General features: G+C 44.0%; 1 protein-coding gene across 1 annotated transcript; it reads left to right on the forward strand.

Moving 5' to 3' along the window:
* Positions 1–1198: 1198 nt before the first annotated feature.
* Positions 1199–19591, forward strand: Akr1e2 (aldo-keto reductase family 1 member E2). Its single transcript, XM_071619883.1, has 10 exons — positions 1199–1338; positions 3407–3574; positions 6139–6255; positions 7044–7121; positions 8975–9097; positions 11219–11316; positions 13185–13257; positions 13827–13910; positions 16625–16707; positions 16976–19591. Exons 1-10 carry the CDS (start codon positions 1273–1275, stop codon positions 17016–17018), a joined length of 933 nt encoding a protein of 310 aa, XP_071475984.1. The 5' UTR covers positions 1199–1272; the 3' UTR covers positions 17019–19591.
* Positions 19592–21097: the final 1506 nt, after the last annotated feature.

The following is a 21097-nucleotide window of genomic DNA, read 5'->3' on the forward strand; positions in this document are numbered from 1 at the left end:
AATTTTTTTATTGTTGGTTGTTCAAAACATTACAAATTTCTTGACATATCATATTCCACACTTTGATTCAAGTGGGTTATGAACTCCCACCTTCACCCCATACACAGATTGCAGAATCACATCGAGCCCAACATTCTTGTCCCTAGGCCCTGTATGAGTGGTCCTGGGATCTGCCACTTTCTATACCACTTCAAGTCCTCCTCTCATAACTCCCCCGGCAGCTGTCTGCTCTGAAGGACCCCTGGGGAAGAAGGCATTTTTCAAGGATTCAATACACCGTGTATCATTATGGAGTATTAAAGCTAACACCTCCTCAAGCCTGTAGGACCTTCAGGGTCATCTGCTCCAAGCATCCCAATTGTAAAGAAAAAAGCAAGACTATCTCTCCTGTATCCCATACTACCAGCTCCACACAGCGGGTGGTAATTGTTAGGATGAACTTGAATCAGGCAACAGCATCCTGAAACATTATCTTCCACCGTAGGACAAGAGTCACTCTATGGTCACTCAGGCCCAGCAAGACAGTCAGCCTGACCTAAACCCCAGACAGTACCCTGTAAGGAGAACTGCTAACCGGGGCTGATACCTTGAGAAACAGCCTGTTCAACATGGAACAGTGACCACCACAAAGAATGACAGTAACCACAAAAACTCTTCCCTGACAAATCTGTCTTCTGACAAAGACAGAACCACAAAAATTACTGCCTCCCCCCACACTTCCCTAGGCTGTATGTAGAGGACTGGTCCCAGCAGAGGTTGGACCCCCTCCGCAGGTTTGTCCCACTGCCTCTCCTATTTCCTTCTGTTAGGTTCTTTCCCCTGGGGTGAGAGGCTTACCCTAGACCCAGGTGTAGAGGGGTGGATAGAGGAGGATCCCAGGCAGGCTGTTAGCCAAAAGTAGTCTGGGGATGGCTCTGGGCTTGGAAAGTGCCTGGGAATCTTGGGGTCCCCTTCCCCAACATCCATTCTAAGCTTCAGCCACGTTGCTAGGAAACCAGAGGAGACGCCACGTGTGGGAGCAGAGAAGCGCACCTGAGCACAGGTTGTCAGGCCCATAGGAGGCGGGCAGCACCGCCAGCCAATCAGAGAACCCTTTGGCCCATTGGCCCTGCTGCCTCAGCGCCGCCAACCAATCGGGGAGCAGATTTCAGCCCGTCGCAGCTCCAGCCAATCAGGGAGTTCTCCGCGCCTCACTCCGGTCGCCTCTGGTCGCGGCCGCGGAGACTCGCCGGGGCCGGTCCAAGGCGAAGGTCTGGAACCGCGGCGGGAACCATGGAGAAGGTCCCGGCAGTGGGAACCATAGCGAAGATCCCCGCAGTGGGCCTGGGCACCTGGAAGGTGAGGCGGCCTGTCGGGCCGGAGGGGCGGCCCGAGACGAGGCTCCAGACTCCTCCAGGCCCCACCAGGCACGCTGTCCTCTCCGCTGGGGTCTGGCGGTCCCGCGGCATCCCGCTGTCATTCGTGCTCCACGGGAGGGGAAGGAAGGGCGGCCTGCCTCCCCTCCCGCCTTCTGAAACCTGATGCTGGGCCTAGGTGCCCGCCTGCTGCGAAATCGGGCGGGCCCAAACTTTCCAAAACAAAATCTTTTTTTTTTCTTTTAAAATTATAATTGTTCTGATAATTGTTCAAAATAACGGGGTTCGTTATGACAGTTTCATATATTCACAAAAAGTGCGTTGATCATATCCACCCTCCCTACTGCCCTTTCTTTCCTCTGTCCCTCCTCCTGTTCTCCTTCCCCTTCCTTAATAGTAGCCTGCTTTATGTTCCTTTTCTCCCCTCCCCCCCTCCCCTCCCCTCCCCTCCCCCCCTCCCCTCCCCTCCCCTCCCCTCCCTCCATTCCTTCCTCGTTTGAGAGAAAATATTCAATAATTGTCTTTCTGAGTCTGGTTTATTTTTGTAATGTAGAATTATCCCTTTGTGTAAATGATGGGATATTTTGGCAAACACTTATCTGAAAATGGCGAGTGCAGCTAGGTATTTCAGAATGGTTGGTGAGATCCAGGCCAAGTCAATAATCCTTAAGATGTTATGTTTGGGGAAGCCAAGAGGAGAGGCTGTTAGGCTTGTGTAAGGCAGAAGACTAGAAGACCGGGAAGGTTATCTCTATTGAAAAGATGAGGAAAGTTTAGAATTGCCAACTTGGTTTTAAAAATAAACTTTGGAACTTCAATTTCCCTATCTAGAAACAACCCCCTTAGTGGCTGATAGTACTAGCAGTTTGGACCTTTCCCTGCCTGAACTTTGTAATCCCTGCCTGTGATTTGAAAGACAGCACTGACTACCAATGTGCTCTTAAAAAATAAATTTAGTCCTTGATAAAAAGATGTTCATATGAGAAGTCACATGGGAGTTATTGATTGAGTCAGGTTTAGAATACTCAGCCCCTGCTAGTTCAATGTTTAAATTATTTCTCCCATCTGCCAATCAGCTTTTGAAGGTCAAGGATATGCTTTGTTCATATTGGTTCTCAGCATCTAGCCGGGAGTGTGATATTTGGTAGCCATCCTTGATGGATTAAACTGTTATTTTTAGTAGAACAAGTTGAGAGTATTTCTTTTTTTTCTGTTATGTGAAAGATTTCATGATAAATTGGGATTATTCTTCTTGGAAATTTTCTAGAACTCTGTAAATGGTGGTTTTCTTTTATTTCTAGTGGCTTCATTTCTTTAATAATTACAAAACTTTTCAAATTTTATTTCTTTTTGAGTTAAATTTTTCTGGAGTTTCTTCTATTTGCTGTCATTTTTCCAAATTGTTGGCATATGTTCTTTTAAATCTATTTTATATTCATATCCTGCTTTTCATTCATGTCATTTTATTTTTTAAAATTGATGTTATTTTGACTAATCTTGCCAGAAGTTTTGTCTATCATGTTAAGGTTTTTCAAATAACTGATTTCTAGCTTTTCTGGTCTTCTCTATTACATCTTTGTTTCCAAGTTCATTAACAACATTTTTATTTTTATTTTCTCTTTTCAACTTAAGATGGATGTTTGATTTACTAGCTTTCAGCCACTCTGAATCTATTGCTTGTTAAATGAAGACAATTATACTGCTATACTTTATAGTTGAAGTGCAGAGGATGTTTGTCAATTACCCTTCAACTGAGGATATAAGAATCCCCAGTTTGCTGAGACTGTAAACTTTCTCCCACAATCTTCCCATAGTTCCAGTCCCTTGCCTTGATAGAGCTCAATTTGCAGTAACTGCCTTCTTTTCTGAATTTTTCTATTGCTGTGGGATCCAGACTACTTATGTGGATTTGGGTCTATGCTCATTTGTGTGGTAGATTGCCTTTATGTAAGTATGTATCATTTGCTTCTCTATTCTCAGGTGGACAGAGAGAACTGGAGGTTGCATTTCTCTGACTTTGATGGAACACTTCTTTTCTGCTGATTTTGCAGGCTTCTCCAGGAGAAGCTGCTGAGGCAGTGAAGGTGGCCATTGATGCGGGGTACCGGCACTTTGACTGCGCTTACTTATACCACAACGAGAATGAGATAGGAGCAGGAATTCGACACAAGATCAAGGAGGGTGTCGTGAGACGAGAGGACCTGTTTGTTGTCAGTAAGGTAGGCTTTTTAGCTGCAGGGACAGTGGAGTCCCAGCCACTGTACTCTTAGGCAATGGAAGAGCTGAACTTGCCTTGCTTGGAGCACTCACCAGTCTCCTGATGGGAAGAGATGGCTTTGTTTTCTGCTTGAACCAAAACTAACAAGAAGTATCACAGTTTAATAAACATGCTAAGTTATATTGTATGTAGCTTTCTTTGCTTCATATTATGCATTTAATCACTCAGGTAGGAGTGCAGAGATCCCCCAATTGGTAAAACATTCTTTTTTTCTTGTATAATAATTTATCACAATACCAAGATGTCTAAAAACAGAGTTAATAATTTTCCTCTTCCCTGACTACATTCCAAATTCTGTGTCTTCATCTTTCTGACTGATTCATGTGAACAGTCTTCTGCACTTTCTCTGGCTCATGCAGTGCATGTGCTCATATGCAGGGTATTGGTTTGTTTGCTTTTTCAGGAGCAGAACTACACCAAACACATTATTCTACAGCCTGCTTTTTTTTCACTTATTATTATTAAGTTCTCTTGCTCCATCTTTTTTGCTAACATATATTTTTATTTTTTATTGTGCATTTTATAATTATACATATTAGTATAATTCACTATGCCATATTAATACATGCATATTACATAATTTGAACATTATCATTTCTCAATACCTTCCTTTTTCCTCCCCTCCTCATAATTCACTTGCTGATCTCTACTGATCTCCCTTCCATTATTATTATTTCATTTAGGTGCATTCTTAAAATTGATTGAGTAATAGGCACTTTGGCTCCAGTGGTGAGTAGGACAAAGTTCCAACCTTCATGAACTCTGTCTACACAGAAATTCCCAAGCTCAGAATTACCTGGAGTGATTGGAAAAATGCAGATTCCAAGTTCCCCAGCAGATCTGCTGAATAAGTAGCTCTGGGAGTAGTGCAGGTAAAGAAGATTTGGGATGGAATTGCAAACCAAGGGAGCAGATTGCACATAGACACAGGGAATGCAGATGCAGGGATTTGTAAGAAGCTTGGTGTTTGTGGATTACACAGTGAGAGGTGGCAGGGTGATGAGAAATGAGGCTGGGCCAGGCTGTGAAGATTTTGGTATGCTATTCAAGAAGCCTGTACTTTTTCCTGGAGACAAAGTAAAACCAAGAGGTCTTTAAGTCAGGCAGTGTGTATTATAGGTAAGCGATATTTGTGTTGTGTGTTGGATATTGTAGAAGCTGAAAGGAGCACGCATTTGAGACAGGCAAGAGACCAGTAAAGAGCAGTGTAGGTGGTAAGTGATGAAGGCCTAAACTTCAGCGAGAGAAGGATGCAGAGGAGGGGAATGAGTGTGAAGGATATTTAAAAAGGTAAGCCTTCTAAACAGTATAGGAGGTAGACTAAGTAGTACAGAATTAATGAATTCCTTTTTTTTTTACCTTGAAGCAAATGTTAAAACCAGGAGACCAGAAGTCATGGGTCCAAGTTCTAGCTGTCATTCAGGAAGTGTGAATATTAAGTTGTTCATTCTTCTGAATGAATTCCAAATCTAAACTCCCATAATTCTGAGATTTAGGGAACTCTCTATAGGGAGTTTGCCTTTCTGTTTTACTGAAATACAGTTAAGTTTTATCATTCATTGTTGCTGTCTTAGCTGGGCAGAGGCTAAAGGAGAAGCCTTGGTGTATGCTTGGCCAAGGAAGGAGACTTTTGAATATCAAGGTAGTGAGATGGGTAATGGGATTTCTGAGTCTTGCCCTGTAGTCTGACGATGGGTTACTTCTGAGTGGATCACAGCCAGCAGCAGGAACTTGGGGATTTCAAAAAGTCATAAAAAATGTAATTCTGTCAATATACTTACTGCCTAGAAGCAACTACTGTTAACAGTGTGGTGTGTTTGCATTTTATTTTTGTCTGTCCCCCAATTTCTGTTAATACACTATACTTGTCATTTGATTTCATTTAATCTCCTTTCTTTTACTTTATCTTATGAGTTTTTTTTTTCACTTGCTATGACAGAGCCTTCAGGTCAGCTTCTGTCACAATTAATAAAAATATAGGAGGAAAAGTAATGAGGAGAAAAGCAATCATAAATTTTCCTACTTCCTAGAAGTGAGATGGAAATATCTACATTAATATAAGGCAACATATGTTAACTCATCTGGTTTAACCCATATGATTATCTACCTTAGTAACGGAGAACCTTGATCATAAAGCCAATTTGTATTGGAAACATAACGTTTGATTGTTACTCCTATCTTTTCTGCCAAACAGCATGGTTTTCTTTTTCTTGTATTGGTTTCAGTCAATCCAAATAACCATCAGCCCTCCCACCAAATGTCTTCTGGTGTCCTGAATGTCCCCTGAGTAGGAGGGAGGTAGCAAAGCCCTGTGTGTAGACTCCTGGGGAATTTTGCTAAGGGTGCTGCCACTGTCCTCTCCTGAGAACCTCCCCTGTTGTATTTGTTGTCATCTCAACTTGAATGTTTTGGTCTCCCAGAGAGTAGCTCTGTAGGAATATGGAGCAGATGCTGTGTTGGCTCTGGATGGCAGCTGTGTGACTGTGGTCTCCCTTCTCCCTGTAGCTGTGGTGCACCTATCATGAGCCGTCCTTGGTGAAAATGGCATGCAAAAAGAGTCTGAAGGCCTTGAAGCTGGATTACTTGGATCTGTACCTGATGCACTGGCCAATGGGCTTCCAGGTACTGCTCAGTAAGTGGTTAGACTTATGTGGATGTTTAAAAAAATATCAAGATGGGAGATAGCTGCGAAGTAAACAATTACTTCTCATTAACACAGAAAATGCCTCCAAAATATGGATCAGGCCAGAACTTTCAAAATTTTTAATGCTTAAGGATTAATAAATGGATATGTATTTTCTGCCACTTGCCCTGTGACAATGTTAGTGAGGTAGGATTGTAAATGAACAAGGGTCAGATAACAAAGCAATATCTACAGTTGCTCTAAGGGTAACTCTAGATTTCGAGACTTTAGGGTATCTTTCTCTACCCTTCACTTCCTGTAACCTTTGGATTCTCACTTCATTATCTATCATTGTGATGGTGGTTCTAAGAAAAGGAAAGATCCTAGTAATGGAGTCACAAGAAGACTTAAGACTTGCTCTTAAGACTTGAAGGAGATCCCCATTAATACCCCATTCCTAGCCTGAAGTTATTAAACTTTTAACAATAAGCAGGGAACCAAGATCTTTATTTCTTACCTTGTGAGAAGTGAACAGTGAACAAAGTCAAGGCTGGCATAGACTTTGCTGACCACTCAGTCTTCACAATCCTTGATTTCATCAAAGTGGAGGCTGAGGCCTACAGAACAGAAGTGGTCAAGCTAGGCTAGTACTGCTTAGGACAAGGCCAAGGCTTAGATGGATATCTCACAACAGAGCTCTTCCCAATATCTGGATTCCCTGTCCCCCTAGTTTCTAATCAGGGAGGATCACAAGCCCCAGTAAGCTCCTTTCTTCTGGTTCTCACAGCCTGGAGAAGAAGATGTCCCTTTGGATCTCAGCGGTGTAGTTATACCTAGTGATACAAGCTTCTTGGAAACATGGGAGGTAAGCTGAGACACCTCCTCTGGCAACATCATCCCTGGTGATACACCTCCAGATAGGAATGGGTATGAGACTTGAACACCTTATGTTCAGACCCTGAGTTGTCTACTTGAGACACAGTGTTTGCAGTGTAAATTAGGAAAGAAGACCTGAAGAACTCGGAGACCTCACATGACTTTCTTATTACCTTTCGCTTATGGTGGCATGTCTCTCTGAAATATTATTTTAGGAATAATTAATACAGACCTCCTTTGTTCCCACCCAAAGTTTACTTATTTTTAATTAGAATTATCACACGTTTGTTTCAGAAAATACAGAAGAATATAAAAAATAAAATTCAAAACTCCATGTTCCTGTTACACCATGATAGCCACTAGTAGTACGTTATAGTTCCTTTTAGTTCTCTTTTAAGCATTTTAGGACTCTAATGTTGGAAGCATGGTACAGCTCACAATGGGGAGGTGGGAGAATCGAATGGAGAGAGAGTCAACAAGTACCAAGCCTGTTTTCAGGGTCCAGATGACAGACAGGTCGTGAGGGCCCAAGACAGTGGTGAGGGAAACCAGGGAAGTGGTGGATTTGAGTGTGTGGATGCCAACTGGCAGGCTGGTGCAGGGAGAGCCTAGTAAGATTCCCTGAGGGCTCTAGCAGAGCTGGCCCAGTGCGGGACAGAGCCTGGTCATGTTTGAAGCCCAGGAAGAAAATGCACTTGCTGAATTCAGGGCAGAGCTTAAATTCAGGAGATGACATCTGGAGCCACTAGTATGAGGCTGCAAGGTGAAGCCAGGAGGGAGCCTGAGGTCACCCAGTTAGAGACATGAGGGAAATGACAGGACACCACTGGGCTGAGCACCACTGTCCTCTCCTCTTATGAATAAGTGGAATGTGGAGACGTGCTACCATGTGTCTCAGGTGTCAGGAGCAGTGCCCAGGGGTTCCTGTCCTTCCTGTCACATTGGGGTGCCTCTCTTTAAAGATCTGGGGTAAACTCTAGGTTTTTCATGTAGCACAAGCAAGGTTCTGGTGTTTGCAGCAGCACAGCAGCAATGGTGCACTTAAGCTCATCAGTCACTGTCTTCGTGACCTGGTAGGACTTACTCCTGACCATCCACACTGACAGGAAGGCCGTGCACTTCTGAAGAAAGAGGCAGGCTGGCTTGTGGTCAGTGGCAGCTCTTGGCTTCAGGTTGCTCTGCTCGTGAGTTCTTTAAAATGCTAAATGGCTAAGGTGGAATAGGAGAGTGACGGTGCACCATTGTCCTTTAAAAAGATGGTCACATAGGTGAAAAGGAAAGTGGAAAAATGAAACCAACAGGGCCCACATTGCCAAACACCAGATCAACAATTATTGAAGGTAATAGAAATATTAGTACTTAAAATGTGCTGGGTTTGCTCAATGCCAGCATTATCTAAATGCTTTTTTGTACATCATTTCATGTAGCCTTGAAACAACTCTCTGATATGTGTAGACAATATTGTCCTCATTTTGTGACTGAGGAAGTTTAGGCTTATCAAGGTCATGTAATTTTCCCAGTGTCTCCTGCTATTAAGAGATGGAACTGGGGACTGGGGTTGTAGCTCAATGGTAGAGCACCTGCCTCACACATGTGAGGCACGGGGTTTGATCCTTAGCACCACATACATACATACATACATACATACATAAAATAAAGGTATTAAAAGATGGAACTGGGACTAGACCTTACATTCAACAGTGGTTTTGAAGTTTCAAGTAAAATATTTTACAGTTTGGGGTGGATCCAGTTTTAGAAGTCCATGCAGAGTTGGTGAGAGAGGGCGTTTATCAGAAAAATAGACAGAGCTTGTACACACAGCAAAGTCCTTTGTTCTTTTAGGCCATGGAAGACTTGGTGATTAAAGGACTCGTGAAGGACATTGGTGTGTCAAACTTCAATCATGAACAGCTTGAGAGACTTTTGAATAAGCCTGATTTGAAGTTCAAGCCAATAACTAACCAGGTGAGCTGGTAGGAGGATGGGGAGGGCTTAAGTAGGGTAGTTGGCTGCCCAGCTGTTACCTCTGTTTGGCCATGCTGGAAATGGCAGAATGCATGAATCACAAAGGAGGTGTTTTTCTCCCATGTTTGTCAAAATTATAACTTAAGTTAGCAGTTAGGCAATGTCACAGGGTGAGCAGGCAAGCGGCTATCTTAAAGCCTTATATGATTGGACAGCGCCATTGACCTGTAGGGTGTGATCTGGAGCTTGATTCTCTATGCACACCTATAGGCATATCCTCGGATGTATTCAGAAGGGGAGGTCCTGGCAGGTCCCTCCTCATCAGAGGAAAGCAACCCTTCCCACTGCCTCTCCTGGCCCTTGCAGACTGGCAGCAAGAAAGGGACAGATGACCCAATATCTTCAGCCCAGCCCCTCAGGCTGCAGAGGTAAAGGTACATATTTTTTTCTTAATGCAGAGAAAAGACTTGGGAGCAAAGGACTATTGTGTTTGCTAATCTGACTGACTGGCTTTGAATGTCCAAAGAGCGTTTTTGCCGCACTTTATTTTCTTAAACTTTTCATTTACATAGACAGAAACGCGCACACCTGTGAGTGGAGCTTGGTACATTTTTTAAACTGAGCATAGCTCCCCAACCTGCATCCAGTATCCCAGCACTCTACACTGCTTCTCCTTTCCACTCTGTATCCCTGTCCTGCAGGGGTAGCCACTGTTCTGATGTCCAGTGACATTGACATTTATAGTTGAGATAGTAACATGCCATCAGTTCTCGTGTCAGGGTTCTTGCCCACAGCGTTGTTTGTCAGTTCCCTCCACGTGCACGTGGGAGTACAGTTTTCCTTCTCATTTCTGTGTAGAATTCCACTGTGCAGATGGTGAACTTGCCCATTTTACTGGTGTTGGCCCCTGGGTGGGCACTTAGTAGCTTCCAGTTTGCAAAAATTAAGAATAGAGTATCACTTTCTTCTTTTTCTTTCCTTTTTCTCAATAAATTAGCTTTTTTCTTCAAAAATGTGATATATAACATACATAAAGAAGGTGTGTGAGTCATAAAGAGTATAGCTCCAGGAGTGTTCACTAGTGAACATATTCCAGTGTTCAGCACCCAGAACAAGAAACGTGATCCTCAGCCTTCTGTAAACTCTATGTCCTGTGCTAGTTCCCACCACAAAGAGCAGCCACCTACCTGATTTCTAAGACAGTGCAGCCTTTTCTAAGACCTCACGTGCACACAATCTACTTATATGCATGTCAGCTTCTGTTTTGAGTCAGGATTTTTTCTTGAGCAGCATTTTAAATACCTAAGAATGGTTGTTGCCTTGTCAGGGTTGTGAGCAACCAGGAGCACAATACCAGAAAGTTCTAGAAGGCCACCTTTTCTAAGTTTTCCCAAAAGCTTACCTTGCTGGACACACACGATCCTGAGAGGACAGGCATAGTTCTTTCTAATTCCATCTGAACAAACACTTATTTTAAGTCCACTTATAATCTGGAATGGCCAGGAGAATTCAGAGCATATGGAAGGGACTACAACCCTGCTCTCAAGTTTCTCAAAATGTTCACCAGCATCACCTCTAGTGTGTATTTGTCATATGTAATGCCTTTATTTCATTTATTTATTCAACAAATATTTGCTGAGCACCTTCTCTATGTCTCCATTGCTCTCAGTGTTGGGGTACACCCATGAACGAAACCAGTTGAGACAAAAATCCTTATTTTCATGTAACTTAAATCCTGGTGACAACAGACAAAAATAATGAAATATATAGGGTGTGTCAGATAATTGTAGATACTATAGATAAAAATAAAGGACAGGAGAGAGGTAGGAGCCGCAGAATGAAGCAGCTTTTCTCTGAGTGACTGAGGAAGGCCACACCAAGCAGGTGACACTACAGCAAGTGGGTGTTTATGAGGCTGCAGACTTATAGGCCTCTATAGGACCTGGCATCATGGCCCTGGCATGGCCCAGCCTGCTCACACGCAGATGAGGATATTTAGGCCTTGGCCTGGGGCCTGCAGCTAATCAACGGTAACCAAGACACCAGTGTCGGTCTGTCTTTTAGAACTTTCTTAGCATGCTGTTATCTGAATTGTGTGGTATGCTGTGATTCTGTTTATAGATTGAGTGCCATCCATATCTTACTCAGAAGAATTTGATTCGCTTTTGCAAAGCCAAAGATGTGTCTGTGACTGCTTACCGTCCTCTTGGTGGCTCGAGGTAAGGATGAGTCAGTGACTGTGTTATTTGGAGTCCTGGCAGCAATAGATACCACCCTCCCCTTTCATCTGATGGAAGGACTCCCATCAAGAAGGATGGGCAGGATGTGGGGGGTCGCAAAGGGCAGTCACACCTCCCAAGCCCCTGGGCTGGAGATAGGGAACTGTTACTGGGAGCTAGAGTCATTTTTCCCTTCTTAATTTACATAACCAGCCTCAAGTGACCCCTTTTGCTGAGCTCCCCAGTAGTAAATCAGTCAGCTACTGACTTCTTTACCGGGACTTTTCACAGACCTCTTACTCATTAGATAATGTTAATTCCATGTGTTATCTTCCCCCTAGCCTTGAATTTGTACTGTGCTCCCTTTATCAGCTACCACCACCCACTTAGCCACCTAAGCCAGAACTATGGAAATCATCTTTCCCATTCCCATGGTCTAATCCCCCACCAAGACTTATTGATTATGGTGCCAAGAGAACTCAGATGTCTTTTGATCTCTGTTGTCACCATCTCTACTTGGGTGAAGCAAGGATTCCCTCAGGTTCTATGAGGAGCACCTTAGCTCCTTCCCAGAGCCATCCCATTCCAGTGTACTGCTCAGGAGTACTGAAGTAGCTGTTTTCATATAATCATGTCACTTTCCTGCTCAAAAATTCTTCAGGTCTTGGCTGGCCCCTGAGCTGCAGGTGGCCTGGTCTCTGGGTGCCTCTAGCCTCCTCCCTCCCCTTGCTGCCGAACTTTACTGCATCAACCACACGGAACTACCAGTAGTTCCTTGGATAGAAAAGGGTGTTTCTACTCTCTGTGCCTTTGCTTATACTGATCTTTTTACCCACAAATCTATGTTTTCTCAATTTGTGCCCTCCTGTTTCTAAATGAAGTTCAATCCAGCATTATACCTCCTCCAGGAAGCCCTCCTTCACACGGTCCATGCCACCCCATCTTGTCACTATTTTATTCTTACTTTGTCCCACTGGGTAAAGTCCCCTGAATGCAGGGACTGTATCTTATTCATTCTTCTGCTCTCAGAACTTAGCTCAGTGCCTAGATCATATTAGGATCCTGGACAGGCTGAAATTATTTGAATTTTATCACTTGCATGTTTTCCATATGAAATGGGGCATATGTATTTGAACTTGGTAGCAGCCAAGGAATATCTGGAAGGCTGGTCATATATCAAAGCTGAACTTTGGGATAGAAGGGCCTCTGATGGATGAGTGGGAGAGCCAGTAAAGGAGGGGATACAACATGGGTCTTTGGAAAGTAAATTGGGCCATATTTGCTACCTTAGGGACCCTTTGAGGACTCTAACTAGCCCAGTGCTTGAAGCACAGTAACTACTTAATAAATCATAATAAATGGCTCTTGAAAAAATGGTTCCAACAGATGTATCATAGTCTTTCAAAAGTTCTTGTAGTGAAGTTTTCATGTGTTCAGTGTCCACCTTTTCATGGTATTGGAGATGTACTTTTCTGAGATTCTCACCGTCACCACAAGATTGCCTGGCAGTGCTGGAGACCTCTGCTAGGTCTGATAGGAGACAGCCGAGGCATTAGAGGGTCTGTATGTCATTGGGCCTGCCACAGCATGGAGAGCCCACTGCATGGTGGTTTTTGTTGCCACCTGGTTCTTGATAAGAAGTTCAAAATGCCATGAAAAAGGGATGATATGTAGATATCACCAAAATTTTATCCGTGATTTTCTCCAGACAAGTATTTGGGGTGATGTGCTTTTCTGCATCCTTCAAATTTCCAACAGTGAGTGTATATTGTGATAAGAAAATACTGAACCTTTCATTTGGGGGAAAGGTTTTATTTTAAAGAAAGAAACATCTGTGCTGGCTTACCCTCTGCGCTGTGTCTCTCTAGGGAGGGAACGGACTTGCTGAATAACCCCACGATTCGGAGAATTGCAAATCACTATAACAAGTCATGTGCTCAGGTACTGGGGAGGGCTGTCACACCTGGGAATTACTTTCCCACATCCTCTCCCTCCTGAATTAAAAGGCTTGTCAGTTTCTAGGAAAGGGTTAGCTCACCTGGATGAGTCCAGGACTCATCAGAACTTCCCAGTGTGGAAAGTGAATTGTTGCCTCATAGTCCCATTGATTCAAGCTTGCGCTCCTGCCCCCCTCCCCTGCCAGGACTCAGGAGGAGTTCACAGGCAGTCCCCTCTGCCCCACCATCTGCATGGGAAGCTAGTGCAAAAGGGAACAGAAGAGTCCTTTATTACAATGGCTTGTTCTTGCCCTGATTTCTCTGGAGACTGGACACATGTTAAGGAAATCCCATTAAGGTGTGAGCAGGTCCTTGACCTTTCCTTGGGCCAATGGCAGTTACTACAGACGTACCGAGAGAACTGTTTGGAAAATGCCAGTGAGATTTCTCAAGGATTTAGCAGGAAGGAGACTTGTGGACTCTTGCTCTATAGTAAGGCTCAAGCTGTTAGGGAAATGACTTAGGTTTGACTTCATGAGAATACCACTGTGTGATGTCAGTTCTCCTCTGCAGATTCTGATCAGGTTTCAGATCCAGAGGAATTTGATAGTGATTCCCAAGTCTACCAACCCAAAGCGGATTCAAGAAAACATCCAGGTAGGTATTTTCTTTCTTTGATGCTAGAGGGTTTGGGAATTTATATTAGTTAGGGTGGGCTAGCTACCATAACAAACAGGCCCAGCATCCTGTGGCCTTGACACATCTGCTGTCTATTCCTCTGCACTGTCTTGGCAATCAATCTTTCTCTCAGTGACCCAAGGCCCTGGGCTCCTTCCATCTCAGAGCTCCCCTGTCCACCAGAGCTTGGTTTCTTTGCCATGCAGCCCACCATGGGAAGGAGGGAAAAGCATCTGATGGGAGAAATTGGGGGAGGCCAAGACTTTGGAGTGCACCTCACTTCCTTTCACATTCAGTGGACTGACATGATGATGGGGCCACACTGACCCTCAAGGGAGGCTGGATGTTGTCCAGCCACATAGTCATGAGGAGGAGGAAGAAGGTGAAGAAGGTTGGTAGCACCTCATCCATCTGCCACATGGAGGCATGCTCACTGGTCGCAGGAGGGCATGGACCTTGAGTGGTGTTGGTTGAAGGATTTAGCCCTGACTCTCATCTAGAGACTAGAGAGGTAGGAGTGAAAAACCAATGGGTAGGTATCTTTATTTACCAGAATATGTATAAAACATGAAAGACTATGGTTCTTGTAAGGACAGCATTTTGAACCTCAACCAAGAATAACGGAAGTATGTGAAGTTTATTTTTTTACTAGATGTGCCTTCAACCCAGAGCACACTCCATAGCACAGTAGTTAAGATCTCGGACTTAGGATCTGACAGGCCTACTCACCACTTAGCAGCCGTGGGTCCTCTCTAACTTGGTTCCCATCAGGTGCATCTTACAGGATGCTGTAGAGTTAAACATAATGTAAATAGTGATTGGCATAGTGCCTGGGGTAGGAAAGTGCCTGGCATTAGCTGCCAGTCATCATCATGGGAAATCTCTCATGTAGCCCACACTCATTAGTCACGTGAGTACAGTGTAGACCTGTGTGTGCTAGGGGTTGCTAGTTACCTGGATCTGCAGTAGACATAGTTCTCTGCCCAGAGATTGTGTCATTCTTTGGGCTTCCCGTCTCCTGTGTGAGGCACTGCTGGATTCTCGGGGCTCAGTACAACAGCTAGCACAAAGCGTGCATTCCCTAATGTACCCACTGACTGACCTATTTGGGGCAGTGCCGATGCCTTTGGGCTCACTATGTGTGTCAGGCTGATTGGTTTGGGAACAGCCTCTTTGTTGGCAAGAGTGCATTCTCAGAAGTGGAGGCAGGGTATCCATGAGGATACATTCTCAAGGGGAGACCTTGAGAATGGGGCAGAGAACCTTGCAGTACTCAGTCCTCTCCCGACTAGGCCCTTGCCTGTGGGGCACAGGTTCCCTTTCCCACCTGCCACCTGTGCACTACCCTTCATCCTTCCTGGGGCATCCTGGTTTTAAACAGTTCAAATCAGCTAAAGGTGACCAGCCAACTCTCATACCTGAGGAGTGTGAGAGTTGTAGCAAGTAAAAGTTCTCTCTTGGATGGCTTCTGACAAGCCTCTGGGAACTAGGCCCAGTCTTGGGCCAGAGGTTAGAATTTGGCATACAGTAGCTGACATTGACTCCTACCTGGGCCCAGCTATGGTGCTCTCAGCCCCCACAGGGCAGCCAGGATTGCTGCTGGAAGGTCAGATACTCAAGAAGATCATCTGACTCTCTGAATCTGAGGACCTCCAACCCATGATGGTTCATAGCTGCACAAAGGTTTGGCAGATGCTAGAAGAGCCACACTGCCCTTCAGTTCACCTGTAGTAGCTCTCAGTGCCTTGGATTGGCATGGCCCCTTGTGGCAATGGATTTGACTCTAGGACTTTGGGGCACAGTCAGGGTGCCCTGTTCCTTTGCATTAGGTCAGCCACCCACTGGGGAAGATGCTGTCCCTGGGCCAGCCAGAGACAACCGCCTGACCTTAGGGACTCTCTAAAGCTGTTTCCTTCTCTCCTTAACCCAAACTACTCCACCAGCATATCTGCTCCTCCGATCAGAATTCCCACACTGTGTGTAACCAATTTCTCATGGCTTCAGGATGGTCATCTCCTGGGGTAGAGGCTGGCCTCCCACAGGCCTCTCACCCACCAGGGTATATTGGAATCACTTGCTGGGCCTTCGTGCCCTTCTCTGATCAGCCCCTCCACACTGGTGGGTGACACTCATGAAGCACTGTTGTTGTGGGAGTGGGTCACTGTCATCATCCTCAAGTGTGAATGAGGATGGGAGGGGGCAAGAATACTATTCCAGAAGAAACAAAACAAAACAAAACAAAAAAACAAAAAAAGATTACTCAGAAGAATGGTTCTGTGACACGGATGCTGATAGTGAACAGTTTCAGGGGCAGGTGGCTCCCTAGTTGGTGGGGTTATATGGAACAAATGGCTTCGTCTTTTGCAGGGGAGAAGGTGGGTCAATGGAAAAAAACTTTTTGCTGCACCTTTTGACTGTTTCCATATGTTCTTTACTTCCAAAAGATAAAAGCAACATGTGTCCTGTCTTTTCAAGGTTTCCTAAAGTAGCCAAGGGTAAGCCAACTCCAACCAAGGGATTCAAATCAAAGTGCATTTCGGCCAGGTCAGCTGTGATGCAGGGCAAGTTCCAGAGTCCTGATGAAGTATTTCTTTCCCATCCTCTTGTCCCTTGCAGGTGTATTACAGTGCTTTGTAAGTAGTATGCAAATTAAATATGAATGAGCTGAAATCCTTTAAAAATTTTATTTCCAGGTGTTCGATTTTGAATTAACAGAGAATCACATGGATGAAATCATGAGTCTTAACAGGAACCTTCGATTGGCCACATTCCCCACGTAAATATGCCTCTTTTACTCCTTTGTAAAATAAACAGAGAAATATTCCAATTGGATGGTTGACTCAGAGTTACTTACAACATAAATTCTAGGTTAATTAACCCTTCTTACCATAATTCTTCCTTGTTTGAAAATGGGCCACCAAATGAACTCAAAGACTAATTTATATCCTAGAACATTAAAAATACATAATTATGTCATTTCAAATGTTTCTCTTAAAAATAATAATTCTTTGTTTCTATTTTTTATTCACTTTTCTGTTTTTCAGAACTGAAAGCCACAAAGACTATCCTTTCCACATAGATTTCTGAGAGAGCATCTCTTCTGGCTGCTGCTCTGCTCACACAAATCGGAAGGTTGGCACCATTGAGCCACCTCTGCAAGGCTCTGCAGTTGCCATAGACCAGCGTTAGCCAGGGATGGGACAACAGAGTGAGTGTCAGGGGATGCTTGCCTGGAGCAGAGCCTGCTTCTCCGAGAAATTCAAAGAACTAAGTGTCATCTAAGTAACGGAAAGAGTGTAGTTCCCTGAGGACTTGGGAACTGTCCAGGGAATCCCCACAGTTCTGAAGGATCATGTAATGCCAGTTAGTCCATGTGGCTTCTAAGCTCTAAAAAAAGACATCCTGCTTCCTAGATGGAGAGGTAGCAGCACACCCTCTATGTGATCTTAAAGCAAAATCCTTACCTGTATGGAAAGGAAACTGGTAAATCTAGAGCTCCATCTTCGTCAAAACAGAGATTTTTTTTCTTATTTTAAAATCTAAATTTTAATTTTTAATACTATTTTTAAATAAGGTCTTCTGGTAAGTCAAATTATTCCTGTGGAAACCCCAAATCAGAGAGGAAATATGGCTCCTGCCCCCCATACCCCCTGGTGTAGCCTATCCTCCGGCAGGAAGCGGCCTCCCAGGTGAGCCGAGTGTGAGGCACTGAGTGCTGCCTTGCTCATCCCTCAGAGTATCTGGCCTCGTTCTACACTCAGTTCCATACCAACTCTCTGGGGACCCTAGGGGATAGAACTTCTGTCACTGACCTCAGGCTCCTAGCCAGGGAAGTTAAGAAGAAAGAATGTCCATTGTCTGCCCCACAGTGCTCCTTATGGCCTCTCCCCCTTCACGTGTCTCCACTTCCATCTTAGTATGAGCCTGTCAGCATTTCTGGTGCAAGACTCAGGGTAGGCAGGGTGTGATGTCCCAGCGGCTATAGGAGCTGGATAGGGATGGCTTCCCTCCATGTCTGTTTCCATTCCCATCTTATCCCTATTGGGCCAACTGAGTTAGGAGAGTAGGTTCTGTAGTCAGAAATGGTGACTTTCAAGCTCTATGATACTGAGCAAATGAGTTTGCTTTCCAGAGCCTCAGTTTCTGCATCTGTTAAATAAGAGCAGGCTATTGCTCATATAGATTGTCTCCTAGAGGTAGGAATATCCTGGCTCTGGGCCCCAAGAGAGGGTTTTGCTACAAAAAGACATCTATTACTAATACAACAGCCTCATGTGAGAATAATCATGGCAGAGGTAGAATTTGGGGTCAGTTCTGTATGGATTGACCAAATCTCCAAGGAAAAGTTTAATAAAAAGGCTATCTTTAAAGACCCTGGGGAGTGGAGGGATATTTGGGAGTCTCCTACCACCTGCATATTCTCAGGCAGTGTCTAACTACTCCTTCCCTGCTCCACATCCATGCACTTTAAAAATTTTTCCAGATCCATGAAAATTTTGACCAAGGCATAAGAGTAGTTATGAAGACAGATAGAACCATTTTATTACCCTAAGCAATAATCAGCCAGGCAAACTTAAAATATAACTGTTAGGTGTTTAGGATGCCATGCAACTGGGCAAAACCCATTCATTGGAAGTTTTTTTTTTTTTTTCTTTTTCCTTTTCCGATCTTAGCTGAAATGCCAAGAGAAAAACTTTTAAGTGGATTTGTGTTTCAATTTGTATTTATTTTAATAGAAGAAAAAAAGAAAGAAAATATAAAACAGAGAAAAAAGAGAGAGGTATTATTGGAGTCAATTCTTAACCTGCTCACTGCTTGAAAGCCAATATTTAGGAGAGGAGAATTGGTGCAGAGGAAATCAGGTTTCATCAAGGGCAGCACCTGCCCCCAAAAGACCATTTTAGAGAACCTAGGTATGTCCCAGGGCTTTTATAGGGTAGGAAAGGAGGTGCAGCAGTGGGACAACAGGCAGGAAGGCTGTTGGATGGGGTCTTCATCACCGTGGTGTGTCTTTCCTTCTCTCTCTTTTTTTTTTCTTTTATTCTTTCTGGCTAGGACACCACAATTGACCTTGACCACCTTAGGCTAGTTTGTTCAGTTATTTACACAAATATGTTACTTTTCTGAAAGTTAAACATCTCAACAGTTTATGGATTGTGTGCTAGTTGATGCTCAGGATTGCAGCATAAGAAAGGGTGTTCTACATTCTGATGTTATCCAAAAGTGCACCCCATGTTCTGGGGTCTGTAAATCTGAAGAAAGATTATTTAGCCAGTAACATCTAGATCATTTAGGTGCAGCTTTTCTTTAGAATTTAGGATGTCAGATAAAGGGAGAATGTTGTGGTTTAGATCTGGAGTGTCCCCAAAAGCTCATGTGTTAGGCATTGTAGCATGTTCAGAGGGCAAATGACTGGATCTCTCTAGTGGATTATAATTTGACTCCACCTACTGGGAGGTGGTGAATACTACTGGCTGGGGCAGTGTGGCCTTGGGGTTTATATCTTCCCCTGGGTGCTTCCTGTCTCTCCACCCATCCCAGCTGCCTTGAGCTGAGCAGATTTCCCCACCACACCCTCTGCCTCATGTCTGCCTTGCAGCCAGCACACCATGGACTGAAATCTCTAAAACCGAAGCCAAAATAAATCTTCCCTTCTCTAAGTTGCTCATGTTAGGTATTTTGATCACAGTGACAAAATGCTGACCAACACAGAGCAGCGGTCCAAGGAGCTAAACATCCTTTACATGTCTGCCCGATAGTTGCAGTGTAAGAATTATCCTTTCCCATGAATTAAAACTGAAAACAATACCTGCATAAGAATGCAAAGAACAGCCACTTGAGGCACTTTCAATTAGGTATTCACATCTTCCTTATATGCTTTAAAATTTTGAGATCCCATTTTGTTTCATATCAATCTCTGGAGAGTAAAGAAAAGTACTTCAAGTCCTGTCACAGAATCATCAATGTTTTGCTTTGACAGGTATATCTGGGCACAGGATCTTTGTTTTTTTAACTTGGCAGATAGCCTTTGCCTTAGTTTGTCCAATCTGTGACCAAACTTTCTTTACTTGCATGGAAATTGTCTTGTCCCTGGCAGGTACCCTAGTGTCAACCATGCCTGTCTGTGACCAGGAGACTATCTTCAAAGTGTACAGTCTTTAATAGATGGTGATGGTGACCTTAGTGGCTCTTAATTTGATGTCCCATGTTCACCATTTCGAATACTTATTTTTGCTCTCAGAAGATTTTCAGAAACAAGTAGGGAGAAAAATAGTAAGCTAAATCAATTGTTGATGCACATTACTAACCAAAAATGAAACCAAAATTAAAGTGTTCACAAAAACAAGAAAACTTTTCAATTAGGCATTCAAATTATATATATATTGAACTAGGCACACAGAACCAAAAGAGAACTCACCAGAAGACAAAGACGTACTCAGAATGTGAGTTCTGTGAAATCTGAGTACTCACCCAGATGGTGCCCTTGCACCTGAGAGAGCTTGTCATAAAAGACAGAAGATACCTTTTGTCCCCCAAAGAGAGGCAAAGTCTTTTTCTTAAGGTTACCTTATTTAAAGCCAATGCCAAGGAGTCAACAGGGAGCACCTACCAGGTTTACCAGAAGGAGGGCAGAGCATGACCTGAAATAAGACTCACCAAGCCCAAAAGACCAAGGTGCAGCAATGGAGAAGGCTGAGGCGAATGTCAGAGCCACACTCAGCTCCAGGACCCTCAGAGACCAGGTACCCTCAGAGAACCTCGCCAAAGATTTCACTCCAGACACCAGATATGCCAGCCTAAATGACAGAGAGTCTCTAAAGAGTAGCAACACACATTGGGAAATGGCAGAGTGCTCTCATGGGAATGCAGTGTGCCCAGCAAACTCTAGATAGACAGACTGGCAGAGCTGTGCAGAGCTGGGCACAGGACTCTGGCTCCAGCAATGCCTCCTTCTCTTTGGTATCGGTTTAAGTTAAGCAGGGTACATTTTAGCTTAAAGTCCCTTTTGTCTTAACCAATAGATAGATCCCTCCTTCTGACCCAAATTGTGGGGAACATTTGGTCTTGTTTCCACCCAGGACTGCTCTTCTATCAGTAAGTTCTTCAAAATCTACAGGTGTGTATCTCCAGAATAAAAATTGGTCCTGCTTCTGTAGAAGCAGGTA

Source organism: Marmota flaviventris, chromosome 12, assembly GCF_047511675.1.
Source record: "Marmota flaviventris isolate mMarFla1 chromosome 12, mMarFla1.hap1, whole genome shotgun sequence".
Taxonomy (NCBI): domain Eukaryota; kingdom Metazoa; phylum Chordata; class Mammalia; order Rodentia; family Sciuridae; genus Marmota; species Marmota flaviventris.